General features: G+C 59.9%; 1 protein-coding gene and 1 long non-coding RNA gene across 9 annotated transcripts; both read left to right on the top strand.

The window, feature by feature from the left end:
* Nucleotides 1-92: 92 nt before the first annotated feature.
* Nucleotides 93-5,767, top strand: LOC109391178 (uncharacterized). Of its 3 annotated transcripts, XR_002125747.1 has the most exons (5): nt 93-419; nt 759-2,368; nt 3,349-3,798; nt 4,744-4,835; nt 4,940-5,767. It is a non-coding gene; the product is annotated as an uncharacterized LOC109391178 (long non-coding RNA). The 3 variants fall into 3 exon arrangements; XR_002125746.1 differs by having other exon boundaries at nt 3,723-3,798; nt 4,744-5,767; XR_002125745.1 differs by having other exon boundaries at nt 4,744-5,767.
* A 5,421-nt stretch (nt 5,768-11,188) lies between these two features.
* On the top strand, nt 11,189-22,374 carry MIB2 (MIB E3 ubiquitin protein ligase 2). Of its 6 annotated transcripts, none has more exons than XM_019658556.1 (21): nt 11,513-11,580; nt 11,905-12,020; nt 12,991-13,145; nt 16,031-16,300; nt 16,387-16,558; nt 17,491-17,597; nt 17,700-17,894; nt 18,006-18,148; nt 18,234-18,341; nt 19,200-19,304; nt 19,380-19,542; nt 19,628-19,761; nt 19,851-19,999; nt 20,076-20,232; nt 20,320-20,480; nt 20,588-20,714; nt 20,804-21,037; nt 21,398-21,570; nt 21,640-21,827; nt 21,900-21,965; nt 22,044-22,370. In XM_019658556.1, exons 4-21 carry the CDS (start codon nt 16,054-16,056, stop codon nt 22,280-22,282), a joined length of 2,868 nt encoding a protein of 955 aa, XP_019514101.1. In that variant the 5' UTR covers nt 11,513-11,580; nt 11,905-12,020; nt 12,991-13,145; nt 16,031-16,053; the 3' UTR covers nt 22,283-22,370. The 6 variants fall into 6 exon arrangements, with proteins under 6 accessions (XP_019514100.1, XP_019514101.1, XP_019514099.1 ...); XM_019658554.1 differs by having other exon boundaries at nt 11,514-11,580; nt 13,061-13,145; nt 21,392-21,570; nt 22,044-22,374; XM_019658553.1 differs by having other exon boundaries at nt 11,514-11,580; nt 13,058-13,145; nt 21,392-21,570; nt 22,044-22,374.
* The last annotated feature ends 1,600 nt before the right edge of the window (nt 22,375-23,974 follow it).

The raw sequence follows: 23,974 nt of genomic DNA, 5'->3' as shown, positions 1-23,974 counted from the left end.
CGCTCCCCGCACTCGCCCGGCGCGCCGCGCCCTCCGCCGCCTCCCGCTCCGACCCGCCCCCGCGCCCCGTGCGCGCTCGGACCCGGCGCGGCGGGGGGCGGGGCCTTTCCACGCCCCGCCCCCCTTAACCCTCACCGGGCCGCGGCCTGCGAGTCCCCGCAGGGCGTGTCTCAGGGGAGAGAAGGCGGGGCGATGGAGGCATGACCCCGGTCCCCGGCCGCATGGGTGGGGCGGGCACCGTGCAGGTGCACCTGCCCCTCCGTTTCTCGCCTTGTAAGCGTACTTCAGAGCCTCGTCCCCTCCAGGCTTACCGAGACTTTTCCGTGGGCTGTGGTCCGGGTCGTGGCCCTCAGGGCAACGCTGCAACTGCTCCAAGCCATGCCAGTCGGGGACGCCGTACCTCTGGATGGGGAGGGCAGGTAGTGGCCTGGAGCACGCTAGTCCACGGGTCACGCTGCCCCATCCCAGAGGGGGAAGACGGAAATTTCCCTTCGCCTTCAGGGCTTCTGTCCTTTTAGAGTTGGACAGCGTCGGCTTGGGAGGGGTGTGGAACCCGAGGCTTCCTTTGGTGAAAACTTTTTCACTCTTCACATAAAAAAATGGACCACCCTCAGGGCGGACCACCCTCTGCTCAATCCCTGGGGTAGCCCTCTCCATTGGCCAGGAAGGGGGGCAGGGCTGGACCAAGGGAACAGCCCCCCACAAGCCTACCTGGTGCCCCGACCTGGGAGGGACACACACCTTCTCCCACTCTTCAGGACTATCCCCAAGACTCCAGCCCTTCAATGCCATCTCTGCCTAGACCTCCAAGCACTCAGGACGCTCCTCCAGGGCCACAGGACACCTGGCCAGGCCTGCCTGACCTGACTGGACACGAAGCAGGATAATCTCCCATTCAGGGGCTACACTGGGGTTGAGGTTGGGGTGGGGGTGGGGGAATGGCAACAGTGCTGTGAACCCAGGGCTCTAGAGGCAGTCTCCAGGTGATGTGCTCACTTGGAGACGGGAGAGGAGGGGCTAGATGGGCTGCGGTGCTCACTGAGTTCTTGGTCCCCAGCCTCTGGACAGCCATGTCCCCTCACAGCCACACTCACACACAGCATCACTAATTCCTGGTCATCCCCCAAAATTCCTGATCAGCACCAGATCTCCAGGCCTCTGCCGGAGCCTGAAGCTCGGGGTCAGATGCCTCACCCAAGCTGACCCCAACACCAGGCCTCTGCAGCTTGTTGGGACCCTGAGCTAGGTCTCCAGGTCTCTGCACCTACCTTGGAGGTAAAGGTTTGAAGAGGGGCCCTGCCTGGCCCTGGCCCTGGCCCTGCCCCTGGCTTCTCCCTTCCCCTCAGATAGAAAGGGCCCTGGGCCCGGCCCCTGTCCCAGCTTCGTGGGGGGACTCAGGAGGTCCCCCAGGGAAGCAGAAAGGGATGGTGATCTAGGGTCGCCCATGTCTGTGTCCTCCTCATGCCCCCCACCCACAGCGTAGGCCAGCTTGCTCACATGGGTTCCAGTGGAAGACTGAGGCAACTGTGGCTGCTGTGCCTGAGAGATAGGGGCAGGGTGGGCAGAGCCGGGGCAGGTGACGGTGCCGGGTGAGGGGGCCCCATGCTCTCCAATGGCCCAAGTCTTCAGTACCATGGCACCTCTGGACCTGAGATCAGCTGGATGACGCATCCGCCAGCCCAGTCCAGAGAGAAGAGAGGACCAGTTCAGGGCTTTGTGCAACCAGCCGGTGGAAAGCCAGTTCAGTCAAGCCTGAGGCCTGCCTGGGAAGTCTGGTGTGGCTGTGCCGAGCCTGTTCTGGGACTGGGGGCTCAGCTATGCTGAGCTTTTCCTGGTCAGGGCAGCTCCTGGTGGGGTGGAAGGGCCAGCATGGGGCTGAGGGCTCTGCTGCCCTTTCCCTGGGTACTTGCTCTGTCCAGGGCATCTTGCCTACCTTGGGTGGAGGGAGGGCTATGCCCCAAACATCACTGTGTGGGATCCCCTGAGCAGCAGGACTGGGGAGGGCAGATGTGAGAAATCCCACTTCCGACCTGAGGGTTCTGGGCCCATGAAGCAAAGGAACTGTCCCCAGAGACCAGGAGGGACCCCACCCTTCACCTCACGTCAGCGCCCACACATGCCTCTGCAGCTGCCCCTGCCAACAGCCATGGGGACTCCTTCTCTAGTCCTACAGAGTCCCAGAGCTCGGCTGTTTGGAGGCACAGGAACCCTTGCTGCCGCCAGCCACAGCCTGCGAGGAAGGATTCAGCCCTGTTCCTTGGCCCCACAGACAGTCCAGCCCTGATTCTGGGCCCACCAGCCCTGAGAGCCTCTGTTGCCCGGAAGTATGAGGGCAGCAGCACGTGGAGCTGCTGTCAATTCTGCAAAAGTAAGGGCAGGCGGTGATCATAACACACAGGCACCCGCTGTATCTTTATTTAATGTTTTCTCTAAGTCTATTCATTTTTCCACTTAAAGAATGTTTTTTAAAAGGAGACTTCATATCATGACCATAAATAGAAGCTGCCAAAAAATCAGTATCAGACCGTCTTGACTTCTTCTCTAGCTCGGAGGCACCAGATTATCTCTAAGAAGGCTGTCCCTGGAAGCCTCTGTGGCCTTTGTCCCCTCTGCACCCTGACCACTGCCCGTGCCTTTGCTACAGCCATCCAGGCCTGTCCCAGAGTCACTGCCACCCACAGAACCCGTGTGGTCCCCGCTCCTACTCAGGCTGTCCCCAGCAACAGATAGTCCCCACCTGTTTTCTCACCTACAGAGCAAGGAGGGACAGGTCCCGGCAACAGGGTCCCCATGGCCTGCCCAGCTCTGAGCGCGGGTTTGGGCGGCTTCTCTGGGTTCCAGTGGCTCTGTCAGACCTGGGCAGGTGGGAGCACAGTGCTTTGTGGACCTTTAGGAAAGGAGACCATGCTCCAAGGGTCCCAGGTCACACAGGAACATGAGCCTGGCCCGGGACCCCTCCCCGTTCACTCCCTAGAGTAAACAAGTCGAGAGATGGCAGTTCAGGGGGATAGTAGTGGGGTCCAAAGGGCCACTTGACCACCAGCTGGGCGAACAGACTGATGGCACCCAGTGCAGAGGGAGAAACTGAGGCTCAGAGTCCATGAACTGAGACACAAAGCCAGGTCCCACCCAGGAAGCTTCTGTTGCCCCAAGGCCCTGTGGAGGAGAGCAGGAGACGGAGGGACCCACAGAACTCCCTGGTGGGTCCGTCCTGTGGCTCCCAACCTTCCCACCCTCCTCCCAGGACCAGTTAGGACAGACCTCAGCAAGAGGTGGCTTTTGCCTAAAATGCCTTCAATTGAGAAAAAAGTGTGGAGAGCAGAGAGTAGAATCTGCCTATGTTTCCAGGGATCAGCGAGAAGGCGCATGTGCAAGGTCACCCACCACCTGGTTCCATCTGCCTCTTGTCTGCTCTTGTACAAAGCCCTATGGAGCCAGTGGTGGCCAAGGACATCTGGAAGGAGGACAAGGGCCAGGCCTTGCTGGGCGGCCTGGGGTCAGACATCAGCCAGCAGCTGGTCTGGCCCTGTCTGCCTGGCCCCTTCCCGCCTCATCTCAGGCCAGTTTCAGACTCCCTAGGAAAGTTTCTGTTTGTCTAAATGTTTAGATGTATTGGCATGAAAATGTGCAGAGTCCTCATTCCCGCACTTGTGATTATGTCATCTCTTTCCTTCCTAATGGGGAAGAAAAGCCTCACATGCGCCATGTCCCATTCTTGTTAGGAAAACTTCTACTCTGCCCTACCCCGATCGGTGGCAAGTGTGAGCTCTGAGGCCAGTCTTTCTAGAAGGTCCACAGGTGAGTTCCCACCTCTGGGCCTGCAGGGATCCTGGAGGGATGGGGAGGGTACGATTTCACTCATCCCTGCTCACCTGCATCCTCAGAAATTCTGAACGTTCAGTGTCTGTCCCACCTGTCAGTGTGGAGAAGTGGAGAAACGGGGGCCTCCGAGAGTGGAACCCGTCACCCCCAACCCAGCATTGTGATTGGGTCTGTTGTTGGGCACATCTTGCCTTGGTAAATGCCATCCAAACTGACACCTTGCCTTTCTGAAGGGCACCTGTGTGATTTCTTTGTGAAACCAGAAGAAAGCTCTGAAATTTCCTTCTTCTCCCTTTGTGCAAAAAGTTAGGCTGAATCTGTGGTGGTAGAGTCGAAAGTCTGTTTCCTTTCACACTGATGCCATCTATTTTTTCTTGAACGCGTGATGGTTAGCATTACGCCCCCAGTGACACTTGCAGGTCACCCCCACAGGGACACTTGTTTGCTCTGTCCACGCACATCCCCAGGTCCTCTGCCGAGCAGCAGTGTGCAGGGCCATGCCTGGGCACACAGCACATGTGTGTTCAGTGGGAACAAGCAGAAACCACTCAGGTGGCACTTAGTTTTTTAAAATGTCTCCCCAGGAGCAGGGAGAAGTAGGAAAGGATACAAACTCCTCCAGGATGTCCTGGGCCTTGCCCACCTGACCTGCCGCTGACCGTACTTCCTCCCTTCCTCCTCTCCTTTCCCTGTCGGCCGCCTGGTCCAGGTTTTACTGCATTTGGGGTTGCTCTTTGCCTCTGTAGGATGCTCTTAGCTGAGTCATGCATTTGAAATGACGCTTTCTATATCTTATAGATTTCCCATTGTTTATTTGACAAGGTCTTTCAAGTGATCTAGTGACGCCGTCAATGGCTGAAAATGGCACTCCGTTCTCTGAATTGTGGGTTTATTTCATCACCTGATTTTTTTTTTTTGCAGGGGCAAAACCTGGCTCACAAACACGACGTGAGAAAAGTGTTAGGTGACCGTCTTTCGCCTCCTCGGTCCCCACTCCCCGTCGTCAGCAACGTGTTTCCTTCCACAGGCAGTTATGGGCATCAGCTGATAAAGTTTACAGTCAGAGCATACTATGTGCTCTTCCTTCTCGCCTTTTTTCCTTAATAATATGCCTTAGAGATGCACCTGAAAGTTAGATGGCAGCACCCTGTGGACAAGCTTTGCTTTCCGTGTCTCGATATCACACACATTGCTGTAAACACTGCCCTCCAACAGACGCTTTCTGCACGTGAGCAAAAGTGCCCTGTCCTGCGTCACTGGGATCCGCATCCTGGCGTTCAGGTCGCGTCCGGCAGGGGCGCGCGGCTGCGGACAGATGGCGACCGCCACCTGCTGGACGCGCGGGGTACTGCGGCGCGCGGCCGCGATTCCGGGGCCAGCGCCTGCCAGGGCTCTGGGGCTAGTTCCCCTTTGGTCCTCTCCCCTTTCAGAAATGTCCTGGGGTTACTTGCCTTAAAAAAACAAAACACATGAACTCTCACGTTTTTAACCTTTTTTTCCTGTCCTTTTTGTGTCCTTGGCTCATTTTCTGTTTTTCTTACCCACTTGTGTTGCCTCAGCCTTTTGTTTGCAAGTTGCAAATAGTTGCCCCAGTTTCTGGACTTGGGGTTTGCCTGTAATGGTTCGGCCAGGCGAAAACGCTTTACTTTGCGTGGTAACACGTGCCATCCTTTGTTTATCAGGCCTGGATTTGGGATCCTATTTAGGAAGTCTTCCTAGCCCTGAGGCTGAAAAGGGATTGTCCTTTGGTTCCCCTAGGACTTTCGTGGTTTTATTTATTCTATGTCTAATTTTGATCAACTTGGGGTGCGTTCCTGTGTAAGGCACAAGCTCGGGACTCAACTTCATGTATTAAATGGCCCTTTTGCCCCCAAGGATTCGTGATGCCACCAGGACCCCACATAATTCCGTACAGTGTCTCTGGGCTCTGCTCTGTCCCGCACCATCTTTTTTTTTAAGATTTTATTGGGGATTTGGGGGAGGGGAATAGACAAGTTGCTGTTGTTTTGTTCTTCGGTCTAGTTGTGGAGGATGTTACTTCACTGGCCCATCATTGATGAATGTTGGCACCATCATTGTGCTCTTCCTGGGCGAGGCAGATCAGTCGCTGGCCTCTGGACGGCTGCTCACAGCGGCTGCTGGCCGCTCACACTGGCTGCCGGCTACACATGGTAGCTCACAGCAGCCCACTGCAGCAGGGGCTGCAGCCTACGCCGTTGCCGGTGACCCACGGCAGCCCAGCTCCAGGTCGAGCTGTTGTTCAGCATCTTAGCTGTAGAGGGCAGTGTCACTGGCCCCCATGTGGGATCTGAACCAGGGCCCACTGGCGTCCCAAGCCAGTTCTTAACCAACACGCCACTCAGCCGGCCCTGTCCTGCACCATCTTAATTACTTGGGTCTGAATATGCTTTACCATCTGGTTGGGTGAGTACTCCTCCACTACTTGCACTTTTCAGGTCTCAGAGACATGTTTCCGGGAAAGGTGTGTGGGACTCAGGCCTGGACAGAGGTCTGGCTGGGAGTCTGAACTCACTGGGAGCCTCCCCTGGGGCAGTGCGGTCCTGCGTCCAAGGGACACTCGGTTCTCTCCCACACTGCTGTGTGGCAGCCTGACCGGGGGACACGTCCCTCAGCCCCCCCTCTCAGTGTCCTTACCTGTGACATGGGACTGACAGTACCATCTGGCTTGTGGGGTTGAGCAAGGCTTATGTATGAAAACACAAGTAAAGGAGTTAGAACAGTGCCTAGGACATAGTAAGCATGATGATGGCATTGACAATTTAACTTGAGAGAACCAGGACCACAGAGGGGGGAGGCTGAAAAGACGGAGGTTAGCTGGGAATCTGCAGCCGTGGGCTGGACACCTGCGCTCTCCCCTTCTGCCTCCAGAAGGAAGCCAGCCCGGCCTGCAGTCTGGGAGAAATGGCACAGTCCCAGAAGAAACAGATCCACCCTCCAGGCCGACTCTACACAGGTCCAAGGGTTGGTGAGGCCTGCTCAGGCAAGAGAAGCTTCCACCCAGCCACCCAGTGTCCATTCTTCCCTTAGCTCTTAGTGACTTCACCATGGGCTTACCTGGGTACAGCTCCCATAAAAACAACATATCCCAGCCTTCCTTGTAGTGGCGTGTATGAAGTTCTGGCCAACGGGATGTCAGCTGATAGAAGCGCCTTCCTGTGTGGCTGGGACACGAGTGTGAGGGCTGCAGCCCCCGCAGCCACCTTGGCCCAAGAGATGGGAGCGCCCGTGGGCAGGAAGGGGAGCAGCAAAGGAGAACGGGACACTGTCCCTGGCCACCGCTACTAAAGCGAGGACCCGTCCTCTGCCTCGCCTAAGCCACTTGCATTTGGAGGTCTAGCACCATGAGTTGCGCTGGATTTTACCTAATACAATGTCTCACTTTTAGATAGATTTGAAGAGAAAGAAGGCTTGTCAGACATTTGAGGAAAGCTTTCACAGGAAGTGGAGAGACCAAAGCAAATGGAGAAAAGCAATCTGGGTGAAAGGGAGTCAATGCAGAAAGCAGAAGAAAGGCTTTTAAAAAATCTATCATTAAACTAAAGTGAGAAAATAACTTGTGCTTATGAAAGAACATCATGTATGAAAAGGAATCACACACACAAAAAAACATGGATCAGAACGATAAAATATGTCACCCACTGAGTTCTCCAGCTCTCAGCGGACACTGACCGGTGTCCCACAATTTAACTTAAAAAAAAATTTTTTTAACAAAAATGAACTAAAGAACTTTAGTGATGTCACAGTACATTCAAGAATAATTTTAAGAATGGCACAGCTGAATGAGAATGGCATTTATAGTCTGCTGCAAAGTATAAAGTCCACGCACTCTTTTTCAAAAAAACAAAAAAAGTAATACAAAGGAATCATATTAAGTAACTTGGAGCAGCATTTGGAAAAAATACACCTACTTACAGATTAAAAAAAAAAAGAAGAGCCAGCCGAGTGGCTCAGTTGATTAAGAATTGGCTTAAGAGTGCAAACTCTGAGCAACAGGGCTGCCGGTTCAATTCCCACATGGGCCAGTGATGCTGTCGCTGAGCTGACAACAGGTGGCAGGATGGCTCAGCTGGTGAGGGCACGTGCTCCTAACAATGATTGCCTGTTTGATGGTGGACTATGCCCACCCACAACTAAGACTGAACTCAGCACTTTGAGCTGAGCTGCCACCCGGATGGCTCAGTGGATAGAGCGTGCGCACTTAACAACAAGGCTGCTGGTTCGACTCCCGCATGGGATGGTGGCTACTACACCCACCGCAACTAAAATTGAACACAGCACCTTGAGCTTAGAGGCCACGAGCTGCCGACTGGCAGCCAAATGGCGCCCTCCACAATGAAGATTGAAGAACAACAACTTGGTTGGTCCCCTCCCCCAATTCCCCAACACTGTTCCCCTCCCCCAATTCCTCAATAAATCTTTTTTTTAAAAAAAGATTATGGTTTCACCTACACAGCCATGATGTGCCTCTCTAATGAGACAAGCCCTTAAACACATGGACTGTTATGAATGTCATCATGGCTCAGTGTTTGCTGGGGGTGGGGGGTGGGGTGGAGTGTTATGTGTTATGCTTGTGATGAGCCCTCTAAGATTCCCATGTTGTCATTAATTTAAGCCTGTTTTGTTTTATCCTATGACGGGCACGAGTGTCCTTCATGTCCCTCGAGGGACCCTACTTCCGCAGTAGGTCCTTGGTCCTCGTTTTTCAGGGCTGTTCGTACTAGCTCTCCACCTCGTTTGTCTTTATCCCTGTTGCTCTCTACTTTAATTCTGTGAGAGTGGCTTCCACTCCGACTACATCCAGCTTTTGTTGGGGACCTGCTCCTGCCGCGTCTCTTTCCTTTGAGGAGGAGAAGGACATGGAGCAGTGTGACCACCACCCTGGCAGGAGCCACACAGAGTGCTGGGTACAGGAACATCCTGCCCTCCTTGCCTCCTCGCCTCCTGTTCTCTGCACTCCTTTTCGGCTCTGAAGCTGGTGTGGTCTCTTCCAGAGCTCTGTCCTCAGTGACCACATCTCCATCTGCTCCTCATGCTTCTGGCAGTGACACACTGTTTTGCACTTCATGGATCAGTTCATTGTGTTTGTCACCCTTTCTGTTTGTTGCTTTCTTCTTCCATCATGTAAGGGAATGTTCTTTAAACATTTCCAAGCTGATGGACATGAGCCTTTATGATAAAGAAAACCACTGTGTGCATAGTACCATGAGTGAAAGGGCCACACCAAGGTATATGATTGTGACACTTGAGAACACCAAGGATAAAGAGAAGATTCTAAAAGCTTTCTCAGAGAATAAACACAAATTATCAGGACTCAAAGTGGCTTTGGACTTTTCAACAGTGGCCCTGAAAGCTGAAAGCAAAAAACTATTACTTCAAAAATCTTGAAAGAAAAGTATCTCCAATTTAAAATTCTATACCCTGCCAAATTATCAATCACATATGAGAGTAGAATAAACATATTTCAGGCATGTACCCTTTACAGGAAGCTACTAGAGAGGACTGACTTCAGCAAAATGAGAGAGAACTAAACCAAGAAGGGAGTTGGCACAGACACCAAGAAACAGGGAACCCAGCATAGGAGAAAGGCAGTCACAAGGATGACAGCAGAGAAAAGCTCCAGGTGACAGAGGCGTGCAATGGGTTTAGAAAGTAATCAGTCTAGATCGGAACAGAAGGACAGAGAACTCCGGCACAGAGGTCTCCAGAAATTAAACCAATAGAGCTAATGTGTTTGAGCCTTTGGAAAATGTAATCAATAGGCGTGTGCCAAAGATATTAGATATTGAAATAGAATTGGCAAATCTAGGCATAAGAAAAATAGTGGGAGCTGCCACTGTTGGCAGGATGGCTCAGCTAAAACAAACAAAAAAAGACAGAAAAATAGTGGGCAAATATTAACCCAAAATAAAAAAGATTGTACAAGAATTGAGGCACGATTTTATGCAGTTAACAGGGACTGAATCCTAACGGATAGGGAGGTAACGGGACCATTGGGGGTTGGGGCCGAAGTTGTTTGGAAAGCCAACTTCTCATTGACCTTATCAAGAGTCCATAGAAATGTCTTAAATTAATACATAAAAACTAGCACTCTCTGGTTTAGAAACATGGAGGTTCCTGTCAGAGGAAAAGCTATTAGAAACCAAGTGTTTGCCTCTGGAAAACACAGGGGACAGTGTTTTTTTTTTCTTTAAAGATTTTTATTGGGGAAGCGGGGGGATGGGAACAGTGCTGGGGAATTGGGGGAAGGGGATCAGACAAATTGCTGTCATTTTTTTGTTCTTCAGTCTAGTTGTGGAGGACGTTGCTTCACTGGCCCAAGTTGGCACCATCATTGAGCTCTTCCCGGGCGAGGCACATCAATCACCGGCTTCTGGACGGCCGCTCACGCTGGCTGCCGGCTACACACGGTAGCCCATGGCAACCCACTGCCACAGGGGCTGCAGCCTACGCAGTCGTCGGCGACTCACGGCAGCCCAGCTCCAGGTCAATGTGTTGTTCAGCATCTTAGCTGTAAAGGGCAGTGTCACTGGCCCTCATATGTGGGATCGAACCGGGGCCCTCTGGGGTCCCAAGCCAGCTCTTAACCATCGCGCCACTCGGCCGGCCCGGGACAAGTGTTTTTTAATATCTCCCATTCTGCGTGAATTAAAGCCACGTACTGCGTTACGTGATTTTAAAACAAATCACGTCAAAACAGTTGACTGTGATCAATCCTCGTCTCTGCGTCCCCGAGGCCCCGCCAATCCCGCCGCAGACACACACCCAGGTCCCGGCAGCCTGTCTCCACGGAAACAGAACGCATCTCCGAACCCAGCTGCGCCACGTAGAGCCCAGCCGGCGACGCGCCCCGCCCTCTGACGCACTTCCGGTAAGACCCAGCCCCCCGTGGAGGAGGGGCATAGCCGTCTAGCTCCCTGGCTGGCAGGGTCGGACACTCGGGCTCCAGCCGACTGGTGCCGCGTCCCGGCCTTGGGTGTGCTCGGCTCTCGAGGGCTCGGGGCGTGTGTCCCCTTACCCACCCGGACGAGAAGCCCGGCCCCTTCCCGTACAGGCGCACACCACTCGGCCCCCGGCCTGGTGACAGGCCCCGTGACGCCGCCGCAGCCCGCGGCCCTCTGACGACGTGCATCCCACGCTGTCCGACACGAACGCGCCCTGTTTCCGCGGCAGCGCAGAGCCGAGCCTGCGCCCGAGACCGCACCCTTCCCGGGGTAGCAGGCTTTCCCATCGCTGTGGGTCGCGGGGACGGTGCTCCCTCCGTCACGCCCGCCCGGCCGCGTAGTCTCCTGCTGCTGCGTCAGCGCCGCCGCGGGCCCTCCTGGGAGTTGTGGTTCAGGTCCTCGCCCCACTCAGGGCACCGGCGGGCTGCGGACTACAACTCCCGGCAGACCCCGCGGCGGCCCCAGGAGCCCGAGCGCTGGGGGCTTCGGCCGTCTCCGCCGGTGGGCTCGGGCGCGGCGCAGCGGCGGGGCAGCCTGGCTGGCCGTTGCTGAGCAGCCGAGGGCCCGCGGGCCGGCCGCCGCACATTCCGAGGCCGTTCGACTGGCCAGCCGGCTGGCTGACAGACTCGGCGCTCCTCAGGCCCCCGGAGCCCCTACGCGCAGCGGGGGGGACGCAAACTTCCGGGCAAGTGGAGGGGTCGAGGCGGGCACTGAGGTCCAGCTGCGGCCCGGGCCTGGGCGGCTTCTGGAGGAAGGGGGATGGAGTGACGGGGCGAGGCGGCCCCGAGCGAGCGAGGTGGGGGTCAGGTTTGGGGTGGGGGCCCGGCGCCCCCGCTCGCTCCGCTGGCCGGCGCTGGTGGCCAGGGCGCAACGCGGGGCTCTGACGTCTGCGGAGCCAGTGCCGTCAGCACTCCAGGCGGCCCCAGAAAGTGACTGCAGGAGCGGGGCCGCCAGACCCTAGGGCGCTCTGCAGGGCGGGAGGCAGGCCCCTGGGGCAGCCCGGGGTGTCGTGGGTGCTGGCCCGGGAACGGGCCTGCAGACAGCGGGCAGACACGCTCGCCCTGTCCGCGCTGCCCCGTGGAGGGGCTAACTGCGTCTTGGCGTCTCCCCGCCGCCACAGGGTTGGATGGCTCCGGGCTTGCGCTGAAGTCAGTGCCAGTTCCCAAGTCTCCATGCATCAGGGCTGCAGCTTAACAGGCTCAGGGCGGGCAGCGGGCGGACTGGACGGCTAGACAGGTGAGCTCTGGACGGGCTGGTGGCGTGGTAGTTCAGATTTGGCGCTTTCACCCTGTGGACTGTCCGATATGCCATGTCTACGGGATTTTGCTTGTTTTTGAGTGTGTGTGGTGGAGGTGGGGTTGATAAATAATCCTGTCTTTCTCCCACTGAGTTCAGAGCCAATTGAAATAAGCAAAGGTGCCAGACAGACTTGTGTTGGCACCAGCGGGGCTGAGGATCAGGCAGCCTAAGCGTGTGGAAGCCCTCGCAAAAACGGTCCTTCCTCTCGCCATCCCACTCTGGCTTGTTGGTCCAGATGCAACAAAGTATCTGAATGTCATGATCCCACCCGAGATTGGCCCTGTGCAGTGAGTGAGTGGGCCATGCCACTGCAGTCTGCAGGGTGCCTGAAGGCTTCCATCTGCGTGGCCAGGATTGGGTGGTGACCGCCTGCTCTGCCTTTGGGTCTCTACCAGCAGGTGTGGGGGCTGGGCCCCATCCGGGTTCCTTGGCTCTGTCTCAGGGCTTCAACCCGGTCCTTAAGGGCCACACCCCTGGGCACCCAGGATGTCCACCTCTGCCCTGTGACAGGAGCCTGTTGATGATGCCACACATGGTGTGACCCCAACAGCATCGTCAGGCATAGCCCGGTGCAGGGAGGGGAAGCGGCTGCCTCGTGTTGCCTGCCGCCCCAGCTTCACACCTCTTTATTCTTCTGAATAAAGGCATTTTGCCAACTTCCAGTCAAATGTGATTCAATCTGTACGGCTTCTTAAGTTTTTCCAATAAAATAGTCACAAATAAGGGAACACCTTACTCGTACACTGTCCCAGTGCATGGTTTGTAAGTAGCTCTGCCCCCCAAGAGCTGGCGGTTCCTTGTGAAAAGGGAAACGGGCAGCCAACAGGACCGACCCACGTCCACTTGTTTGGTTGAGACGGTAAATGCTGAAAGTGTGAAACTGCCTTTTAAAACCATTTCCCCCCAGACTGGCTGGCTGGCTACCTGTTTGGTTTGCTGTGGTCAGTGTCGCAATGGCTGCTGGTTTCCAACAGGAGATCTTGCTGGCTGAGCGCATTTGTGACCCAGGAAATATCCGATAAATGTCTGGGGCGCAGGCACGAGGCCGGTGTGTGTTCTAAGGTAAGTTCCAGTTTTGCTAAAGCATGTCTGTTGCCTGAGTCCTCACGCCCTGGCGGCCTCCGAGTCGTTTTAAACGTTTGTAGAGACAACCTCCGAGGAGGGTTGGGTGCCAGCCAGGGGTCTGGCCTTTAAACTCTGAGGAAAATGGCAGAGCACAACATTTCCACGAAGGAAGAAAAATAAGTCCAGGTGAATTTCCTGATGAGATGGGGGTTCCCTTCCTCCCTAGCCCCTCTGGGTTTCATCACTGCCTACCTGCGCCTCAGCCTGGTCCGTTCCCCACTTGCCACCCCTTCCCTTACACCCCAGTGGGACCTTGTGAGGTAGTTTTGACAGCAGGGACCTGATGTCATGTGGGGCACCATCGGCCATGTGCTGGGCCCCAAGGAATGACAGTGAGAAAGACCAGGCAGGGGAGTGGGTGGAGAGAAGTGGCGGAGAGGCCTGGAAAGCCACCTGGCCTGACTCGTGAGGGTCCTAGAATGCTGTGCCAAGGCGCTTCTGAGCCCCGGGAGCCGGGTGCCCCATTGCTGTGGCGAATCTGTAGGGGCAGCCCCAGGCGTGGCTGGAGGCCCTGCCCAGGCTCCAGGTGATGCCATGCAGGACGGAGATACTGAAGCACAGGGCCGACTCCAAGACCTCCGGGAAGGCAGCAAGAAGGCTCCCAGGCCGTGGTGCCCCCAGGGGACGCTCCTCTGTGTCCCCTTCGCGGCTGTGTCCCACGTGGGCTCCCGTGAGCGACAGCCCTGGAGGGTGGTGGTACACTGGCCAGAGCTGGAGGAGCACTGTCGGGCTGTGCTAAAAATACTGGGTGTGAAAGCGACAGGTGCTGGTCAGAGGCGCCTCGGCACAAGCAGGGCCACCCTGGTAACCCTACCCTGCTGACCCGTGTGGGGCCGTCACTGGCTGAGACCTGGCCTTGGTCCTGATTTCCCACAGACCCTGTCAGGCACCCTGTTTTCTGCCCATTCCCCCGCTGGCAGAGCCTGGACGGGCCACCTCTGTCCCCAGTCTTGTTGGAGACTGTCCTGCAGTGCGTGGTCTGGAGCTCCTCTGGTCAGCAGATGGGCAGGAGTGGTGACTGGCCAGGCAGGCTGAGAGGCCGGCTCACAGGGCATGCCAGCCTGTCTGATCACAGCACCGGCTGATGGCACTTGGGTCCGTTCCTGCCCCAAGTCCTTTATCTCTGTGGGGCCAATTTCTGGGCTCTGCAGCCAGGGTGCCCCCTGCAAGACAAGGGGAGGGGTCTTGCAGTCAGGCCATCGACATGTGGCTTCAACCTCTTGCCTGGTGCTGCCCCATCAGCAGCTGCCACGTGTCTGACGCGAAGCAACACAGCCTGGGCGTGGCCTAATGGCAAAGTGATGTCACTGCCCCTTAGGACACAGGCCCCATCCTACAGCTCCACAGCTGCAGACCTGCCAGACGTCCCTTTCAGGGTCCACCAGAAGTGGTTGTGGCTGTGGGGTCACGCCTTGCCCTGCTCCCACATTGGCCTGAGTGGCTTCCTTCCAGGTAACTACAGGCCCAGACAAGTATGGGCAGACAGGCCCTACTAGAGGTCCCTGCTTGCAGGGGGCACCCCAGCTGGCCAGCTTTTCCCAGCCACGGGAACATGAGGTCCTACTCCACTGGCACAGTCTCGAAAAACCTGGCAACTGCTGCCTTGCATTCTGTGAATCCCCGCAAGTCCCTGCTCCTCCTCCAAGTCCTATTTTCCCTCTTAACTGTCTTTCAAATCCATTCATGTAATGAAAGATTTTTATTGAAGAATCACATAAATGTTGTGTGCGAGTCAAGTTTGCAAGGCGAACAGGCTTCCATTTCCAGATCAGGAAATAGTCGTGGGTCCTGGAGCCCCCATGGCCACCTGTGCTGTCACCCTGGCTGACGCCCTAGATTGGCTTGTCCGGTTTGTGACCTTTCTACAAATGGAATTGGGCAGTGGGTGTGAGGTTGCTATTCCCCACTGCTGCTGCTGGAGTGGGGTGGGCTCCTGCTCCCTTGGGGCTAAAGCACAATTCATGTGCCAGTTCACCCTTGAGGACACGAGGAGGGCACCACTTTGAACATGGGTGCCTCCTCTGGTACGTACTTGGAGGGGTCGGGACCCAGTAGTGGGGCCGAGTGACCTCGAGGCACTGTGCATCGACCTGCGGGGCTGTGGGTGGTGTCACACTGGTGAGCTGTGGCCTGGTGACCAGACCCCGTGTTAGTGATTGGGTGGTGGTGCCTGTCCAGGGTTTGCCCATCTTCTGTTGGGGTGTCTGCTGTGTTTGTTTAGGTGGGCACTCTTTCCCCATTCCGCGTCCAAGCCCTTTGCTGGTTGTGCACACTGCAAATGTGTCCTCTGAGGCATCGCCGCCTTTGCAGTCCCTCGGTGTCACGAACAGTGGCTCTTAGCTCTGGCTGCACAGTGTTTCCTTGGGACAGTGTTGTCATCTTACCTTTCCTGCTACCTGCGAGCTACATCCACTCATTCTTAAACAAACGTGTTTATGGCCCACTGTGTGCCAGCGAGAACTGGACCTACTAGCGGGCACTCGCTAAGGGGACCTCCCCTGCTGTGTCTTGTCCCTGGCTCCCTGGGGATCCACTGTCCTCTCACCAGCACTGCCCCCCCCCTTCTGCTGCAGCTCACCACAGGGCAGGGTCTCACTGCAGCTGGAGGTTTACAGCAAGGGGTCCCACTCTCGCTCAAGAATGGGCCACCTCCACCTTCACAGCTAGTCAACCCTCCTGCTGCCTGGTGGCCGTGTGGGCACGCATGCTCACTATGCTTCTCCCTGCCCTCAGGCACTGGCACGTGCCCTCCCATCTCTGCCAAGCTCTCCCTGGCAGCCCTCTGAAACCAGCTAGAGCCTGAGGGTGCCCTTTGCCTGCAGGTCCCCAAGCAACCCCGCCCACTATGGACCCGGACCCGCAGGCTGGCGTGCAGGTGGGCATGCGCGTGGTGCGCGGCGTGGACTGGAAGTGGGGCCCACAGGACAACGGCGAAGGCGGTGTGGGCACGGTGGTGGAGCTCGGCCGCCACGGCAGCCCCTCAACCCCCGACCGCACAGTCGTCGTGCAGTGGGACCACGGCACCCGTACCAACTACCGCGCAGGCTACCAGGGCGGGCATGACCTGCTGCTCTACGACAACGCCCAGATCGGTGCGTGCGTGTATGCGTGCCTGCGTGTGCGCCCCTGGGCGGGGCTTGGGCCGCATGCACACTCGCTGACCCTGCCCCTCCCTCAGGCGTCCGGCACCCCAACATCATCTGTGACTGCTGCAAGAAGCATGGGCTGCGGGGCATGCGCTGGAAGTGCCTCGTGTGCTTCGACTTTGACCTATGCACGCAGTGCTACATGCAAAACAAGCACGACCTCACGCACACCTTCGAGCGCTACGAGACGGCCCACTCGCGCCCGTGAGTACTGCCACCGCCACTGCGCAGCGCTGGCCACGAGGTGCCGGTGCAAGCTTGGGGTCCCTGGCAGCACGGGGTCCCACCTGGTGACCTCCAGGGCCTCCTGACAAGCACTTCAGACACCCCAGCAGGCCCTGTTCCTGCCTCTTGCTACCTACTCCCGAGGGGATAGGTCAAGTCCTTCCTGAGCCATTTCCGTGAAGAGTGGCCAGGGGCCTGGACATTGGCCCAGGTCCCCACCTCCTGCAGAAGGCAGCCATGTCCACTGAGCAGGTCTGCAGAGGTTGGTGCTGTGGGTGGCACCACCCCCAGAGCCAGGCATGGCTCCCCGGTGCAGCCATGGTGCAGGTGCTGAGGGTGGCCTTTGCAGGCGGTGCATCCTGCGTGCCCCATGGAGGCCCAGGGCTGGGCAGTGGGTGACCCACACTGGGAGCCAGCCCCCAGCACAGCCAGGAAGGAGGCCACTGGGCTGGGGTGGGCGCCCAGATGGTGCTGTCACCTGTGTCTGCCTGACACCGCACACATGGAGGGGAGGTGTGCGCTTGAGATCCCAGCTGCCCGCTGACCAGCCTGGGAGCAGCTGTCTGGGTGCCGTGGCCAAGCCTGCATTCCTCACTTTTCCAGTACCCATGTGCTGAGCCCTCTGTGGGCCAGGCCACACACTGAACTTAGGGGACAGCCCTAACAACAGCACCCGACTCTGGGGGGCAGTAGGTCTAGTGACACAGAGGCCACGCTGTGAGGATAGCAACAGGAAAGGTCCCTGGAGGGACACGGTCAGCAGACTCACTCCAGGCCCAGAGTGTGGAGGGCACTGACCTGCTAGGCCAGCCATTGGAAGGCCTGGGAGCTGGGACCCCAGCAGGTGTGAGTGGGGGCGGTCCTGCGCCATCACTGCTGGGCTGCATAGTCAGAGACCCACTCTCTTGCAGGGTCGCCCTGAGTCCCCGCGAGGGCCTCTCAAGGGTCCCGTTGAGAGGCATCTTCCAGGGTGCGATGGTGGTGCGCGGCCCCGACTGGGAATGGGGCTCGCAGGACGGTGAGTGGGGACCAGGGTGGGAAGGTGGGGGCTGGGCTGGCGCTGGCTGTGGTTTGGCCTTGTGGCCTGGGCTTAGTCTGCCGGTGGGATCACTCTCCCCAGGAGGTGAAGGGAAGCCAGGTCGTGTGGTGGACATTCGTGGCTGGGATGTGGAGACAGGCCGGAGCGTGGCCAGCGTAACGTGGGCCGATGGCACCACCAATGTGTACCGCATGGGCCACAAGGGCAAGGTGGACCTCAGGTGTGTGGGAGAGGCGGCCGGCGGCTTCTACTACAAGGAGCACCTCCCCGTGCTGGGTAAGGCCTGCCCAGCTGCCCTCCTGCCCTGGCTGGCCCGGCCTGGGGCGTAGCCGCGGAAAGGGTGGGAGGGCGCTGCCTGAGCCAGGCCTGCTGTCCCCATCCCCTCAGGGAAGCCAGCAGAGCTGCAGCGCAGGGTGAGTGCCGATGGCCAGCCCCTCCAGCCCGGGGACAAGGTGAAGTGTCTGCTCGACACAGATGTCCTGAAGGAGATGCAGGAAGGCCACGGCGGGTGGAACCCCAGGATGGCGGAGGTGAGCTGCCCTGCCCACTGGCCCCGTGCCCTCCCCTCCCCACATCCTCTGGACCCCCAGCCACAGCCTCCACGACCTGCCACAGTTTATCGGACAGACGGGCACCGTGCACCACATCACAGACCGTGGGGACGTGCGTGTGCAGTTCAGCCACGAGACCTGCTGGACCTTCCACCCTAGGGCTCTCACAAAGGTGCATGGGGGCTGGGCCAAGCCCCGCCTGCTCACTTCTGCACCCCTCCCATGTACCTGCTCAGCTCTGGAGGGGGGGGGTCTGGTGGGGCCCCCAGGGGATTAGTTCCATGGAGAGGGGATCCAGGTGTGAAGGGACACAGGAGGGCAAGGCACGGAACTGTTGGTGGCTGGGGTGGGCAGACCAGGACTGGCAACTCCTGGGGACCAGAGGAACTTCCCGCAGCATTCTAGGTGGGAGGCGAGTGCTTGGGCTTCCTTTCTAAACTGCTCCCTGTGGGTGCATGTGGGGGGGCAGTGGCCTCGCAGAAAGGCATTCGGACCCTAGGGGGAGGTAGGTGCCAGCGAGGGGCTGTGCCAGCACTCAGCATGGGACCTGGAGTCCGGGATCCCTGGGGGCCTCTGAGTGGTGGTTTGCAGAGTCCTGTGCGGGTGAGGGCACAGGTGTGGGGGAAGCTGCCTATGCTGCTCAGGCTCCACCCCCCTGTGTCCTGGGGCCTTGTCCCCACACTCTTCTAGTCTGGCCTTGGACACGCTGGCTGCTTTCCAATCTGTGAGCAGGGAAAGGCCAGCCTTGGGCTTCACCACCCGAGCTGGCTTCCTCCCGTCTGGTCTGGATGCCACTGTCCAGCTGCCTCCCCACTGTCACTCCCTTGGCTTTGGGGCTGGGCTACCTAGAACTGCCTCTGTCACTTGTGGCCCTCATCCAGCCAGACACTCTGGTTGTGCTTCAGGGCATGGGCTGGGGTCAAGTTCAGGCCTGCCTGTCCGGTGGATCTTGATGGGGGCGCCCTCTGGCTCCAGGACTCTGGGCAGCCACACCTGCCTGGGGGCCCTCACGGGCCTCTCTCTCACTCAGCACAACTCCTTCTGGGTGGGCGATGTGGTGCGGGTCATCGATGACCTTGACGCAGTGAAGCGGCTGCAGGCTGGGCACGGCGAGTGGACAGATGACATGGCCCCTGTGAGTCCCCCCGCCACCCCACCTCCCTCACACCCCTGGGAGACCTACCTTTGACCGCACCCTCTCCCCACTCAGGCCCTGGGCCGTGTCGGGAAAGTGGTGAAGCTTTTCGGAGACGGGAATCTGTGTGTGGCAGTCGGTGGTCAGCTGTGGACCTTCAGCCCCTCCTGCCTGGTGGCCTACCGGCCCGAGGAAGACAGCAACCTGGACGTGGCTGAGCGTGCCAGGGAGAACAAAAGTGCGGGTACCCGGCAGCGGCGGCTGGCGGGAGGCCAGGCTGCCCCCACACACACTTAACTTCAGCCCCCTCACCCCCACCCCAGGCTCCCTGAGCGTCGCTCTGGACAAGCTTCGAGCCCAGAAGAGTGACCCAGAACACCCAGGGAGGCTGGTGGCGGAGGTGGCCCTGGGCCATGTGGCCCGGGCTCTGGATGTGCTGTGCAGGCACCCTGAGCAGGCAGGTCCCTGAGGCCCCACCCCCCACATCCGGCCATCCCCTGCGAGGGGGTGGCAGCCTGGGGACTGACCTGCTGGCTCTCCTGGCAGGTAGACACCAAGAACCAGGGCAGAACCGCCCTGCAGGTGGCTGCCTACCTGGGCCAGGTGGAGCTGGTACGACTGCTGCTGCAGGCTCGGGCCAGCGTGGACCTGCCTGACGACGAGGGCAACTCGGCTTTGCACTATGCTGCCCTGGGGTGAGGCCTGGGTGGGGTGTGGGGGGCTGGGCATGTAGTCTGGCGAGTGAGCACAGTGCCCTGGCTTCCTCTCCAGGAACCAGCCTGAGGCTGCCCGGCTGCTCCTGGGCGCTGGGTGCCGGGCCGACATCCTCAACGGCAGCCGGAGTGCAGCCTTGCACGTGGCTGTGCAGAGGGGCTTCCTGGAGGTGGCAAGGGTCCTGTGTGAGCGCGGCTGTGACGTCAACCTGCCAGTGAGTGCGGGGTCCCCTGGCCCTACCCGAGGCCCAGGAGACAGTGGCAATGACCTGCTACCAAGTGACACTGCCCACCACCTACAGGATGCCCATGGCAACACACCCCTGCACTGTGCCATCTCCGCCGGCGCCGGTGCCAGTGGCATTGTGGAGGTCCTCACCGAGGTGCCGGCCATTGATGTCACTGCCACCAACAGTCAGGGCTTCACCCTGTTGCACCTTGCAGCTCTCAAGGGCCACACACTGTGAGTGTGGGGTGGGCACACAGCCCTCTGCCAGGCTCCGGCCACCTGCTGGGCCACTTTGGGGTTGCCTCCCCCCTCAACCTGGACACACCCCTCTGCTCCCACAGAGCTGTCAGGCGGATTCTAGCTCGGGCACGGCAGCTGGTGGACGCCAAGAAGGAGGACGGCTTCACAGCATTGCACCTGGCTGCCCTCAACAACCACTGGGACGTGGCCCAGATCCTCATCCGGGAGGTGTGGACATGGTCCCTGGCCAGCCCAGGGGTGGGTGGGAGTCTGTGCATCCGGGTCCCTGGGCTGAGCCTGTGCTGACCCCTCCCCAGGGTCGCTGTGATGTGAATGTTCGAAACCGTAAGCTCCAGTCCCCGCTCCACTTGGCGGTACAGCAGGCCCACGTGGGGCTGGTGCTGCTGCTGGTGGACGCTGGCTGCAGTGTCAATGCTGAGGATGAGGACGGGGACACAGCCCTGCACGTGGCGCTGCAGCGTCATCAGCTACTGCCCCTGGCGGCTGACGGGGCTGGGGGCGACCCAGGGCCCTTGCAGCTGCTGGCCAGGGTGAGGAAGTGTGGCTCTGGGTGCTGGAGAGGCGGCACCTGGCTGCAGGCTCCGGGCAGGACCTGAGGGACTGTCCACCTCCACCCTGGGTGACAGCAGGGAGCCAGGCCCTCTTGGGGGTGGGGCAGCCTGGGGGACTGATGTTTGCAGTCATCACTGCATGGCCAACTCCCCTGAGATCCTGTGTTCCTGCCCAGCCTGGGAAAGGGGGTGGGGGTGGCTATGGGGTGTCAGTACCTGGCCCTTCCCCCCGGAGACCCCTTCCCCCGAGCTGCCCCTAACCCGGGGCAGCGCGTGCCCGCAGAGGCTCCCTCAAGCCAGCGTTCCGCCCTCACCGGAGTCTCTGCTGCCCAGCTACAGGCCTCAGGCCTCCCGGTCAGCGCGGAGCTGACGGTGGGCGTAGCGGTCGCCTGCTACCTGGCGCTGGAGGGTGCCGACGTGAGCTACGCCAACCACCGCGGCCGGAGCCCGCTGGACCTGGCTGCGGAGGGCCGTGTGCTAAAGGCCCTGCAGGGCTGTGCCCAGCGCTTCCGGTGAGCCCGGTGGGGTGGGGGGCGGGCCCGCGGCCCCGGGCCCTTTCAATCCCTCTGCTCTGACTGCAGGGAGCGGCAGGCAGGTGGGGGCGGGGCCGCGGCCCCAGGCCCCAGGCTGGTGCTCAGCACTCCCAACACGGTGACAAACCTGCACGTGGCCGCTCCGTCGGGGCCTGAGGCCGCCGAGTGCCTGGTGTGCTCGGAGCTGGCGCTGCTGGTGCTGTTTTCGCCGTGCCAGCACCGCACGGTGTGCGAGGGTGAGTGCGGGGACGCCGGGGGGCTCCGGGGGTTCGGCTCAAACCCGTCCAACCGCGCGCTCCCCCCAACAGAGTGCGCGCGCAGGATGAAGAAATGCATCAGGTGCCAGGTGGTCATCGGCAAGAAGCTGCGCTCAGGTGGGTTGGGCAGGAGGGGCGGGCTCGGCACCGGCCCCACACCTGCCCAACCCTGATCCCGCCCCCGCCCGCTTGCAGATGGCACCGAGGTGGCAAGCGCGGCCCCCGCACCCGGCCCGCCGCGGCAGCTGGTGGAGGAGCTGCAGAACCGCTACAGGCAGATGGAGGAGCGCATCACTTGCCCCATCTGCATCGACAGCCACATCCGCCTCGTGTTCCAGTGCGGCCACGGCGCTTGCGCGCCCTGCGGCGCCGCGCTCAGCGCCTGCCCCATCTGCCGCCAGCCGGTCCGCGACCGCATCCAGATCTTCGTGTAGCCGCGCCCCTGTCGCTGCGGAGCCACATCCCACCATCGCCCTCGCGAGCCACCCTCTCCCCCCGTGTTTTATAAAAAGTTTCACGGACTTTGCCGCCTGGTGTCTGGCTGGGGCGGGGCCGGGTGGCTCTCGGGTCCTCTCGCCCGGGTGACGGATGAGCCGCGGCGCTGTCCCACCCGGGGTCCCGCACCCCGGGCTGTCCTGATCAGCCCCTGCTCCCTCCGGGCCCTACTCTTTGGCCAGACGCCCCTCCCAACCCGCGCGCCCTGCCCTTCCCTGCGCTCTGCGCTCTGGGGTCCAGACTCCTGCCTAGACCTCGGCCTCTGGGCCAGAAATATTCTTCAGTCCTGTGCACAGGCCGCCTGCCACGACCCTGGCCCGGGTCCGAGAAAGGATGGGGGTCTTCCCGCGGTCCCTGGCTGCGCCCCTCCCCCTAATCTTTTCTCCTGGGCGGGCCATGGAGACAGACTTGGACAAAGCAGGACCCAGTTCTCGCTGTGGGCCGTGGGGTCCTGGTTAAGCAGGGAGTGGGGTGAGGCTTCTGTTTTAGGCTAGGACCCCGGCAGGGTCTCAGGACCTGGGGAGAGGAGGGCACAGGGCGGGAAGGGTCGGTTTGCTGGGACCAATATTTAGCCACGAAGAGGGGGCGCTGCCCACGCTGGGCCCAGCGGCGCGCACTTTCCAAGAATCACCCGAAATGCTCCCCCCGGAGTCTCGCGGCTGCTCGCCAGACACTTGGCGCTGACCCCGCTGGCCTGGCGCGCCACTGTCACTCTGGGCTCAAGGCCTAGATAGAGAACGGGGAGGGCCAGGACCCCCGGCCTCGCCTGGCCGGGTGCCTCCCGCCCCTCCTCTCGACACTCCCAGCTCTTCCTCCCCAGGTCCCTTCCCCCAGTCCGCTCCGCCCCAGTGCCTCCCGCCCCTGGATCCCGGTTCCCCCAGCCCAAAGGCGCCCTCGCCAACATCCCTGGCTCAGCTCCTCATCTCCGCACAGCCTGAAAGCCGTCCCGTCGGGTCTTCCGGCCTCAGAACACTGTCTCCCCCCAACCCCCCCCCACACACCCAGGACCATTCCAGACTTGGGCCCTGCGCCCGGTTCCTTTCGGAAAGCCGAGGGGGGAATTGCAGCCCCCGCCCACCGCGCGCTTTACCCCACGTCCCCTAAGGGTGTCCCTCTGCTGGCCCCTTCCAGCTCTTGGTGGGACCCCTGCAAGTCCCCCTCCCTCCTGGCGCCACCCCCAGGCCGCCTACCCCGCCTCTCGTTCCCCTCAGCCGCCGGTACTCACTTGCCACGTCCCCTTTCGCCGCGTCCCGCCCCTCTCTCGGGGACCCTGTCGGGCCAGCGCCTGCGGGGACGTGTCCTGAGCTGCCCAGGATGGAGGTTCCACGCCAGGGTCTCATTCGGTGTCGAGGGTTTTTTTGGGGATTCCATTTGGGGGAAAAGCCGCTGGGTCTCAGTCCCAGGAGTTTGGGGACCCCAACTGACCATTCTTGCCTAACACTGAGCCCCTGGCGTCTGTCCCGTCCCTGGCGGCCGGGGCCCTCCTCCTCGCCCCCTCCACCCCCGCCTAAGCAGCCCCGCCCGCTCAGCAGGCCCTGCCCAGGCCACTGCCACCCACCCGCAGGCCCTGGGTCCCCTCACCAACTGCGGGATAGCCAGCTGGTTCCCTTCAGGGGTGGCCGCCCCCGCCT

The sequence above is a fragment of the Hipposideros armiger genome, unplaced genomic scaffold (genome assembly GCF_001890085.2).
Source record: "Hipposideros armiger isolate ML-2016 unplaced genomic scaffold, ASM189008v1 scaffold_284, whole genome shotgun sequence".
In the NCBI taxonomy this organism is placed as follows: Eukaryota; Metazoa; Chordata; class Mammalia; order Chiroptera; family Hipposideridae; genus Hipposideros; species Hipposideros armiger.
Note: the sequence above shows the minus strand (reverse complement) of the source record. Positions and strands in the feature narration are given on the sequence as shown.

Coding starts and splice junctions, on each gene's coding strand:
- MIB2 (XM_019658555.1), top strand. CDS start 16,054: ATGGACCCGGACCCGCAGGCTGGCGTGCAGGTGGGCATGCGCGTGGTG. Junction 17,895..18,005: donor GGAGCACCTCCCCGTGCTGG/GTAAGGCCTGCC, acceptor CCATCCCCTCAG/GGAAGCCAGCAGAGCTGCAG. Junction 21,966..22,043: donor CGGCAAGAAGCTGCGCTCAG/GTGGGTTGGGCA, acceptor GCCCGCTTGCAG/ATGGCACCGAGGTGGCAAGC.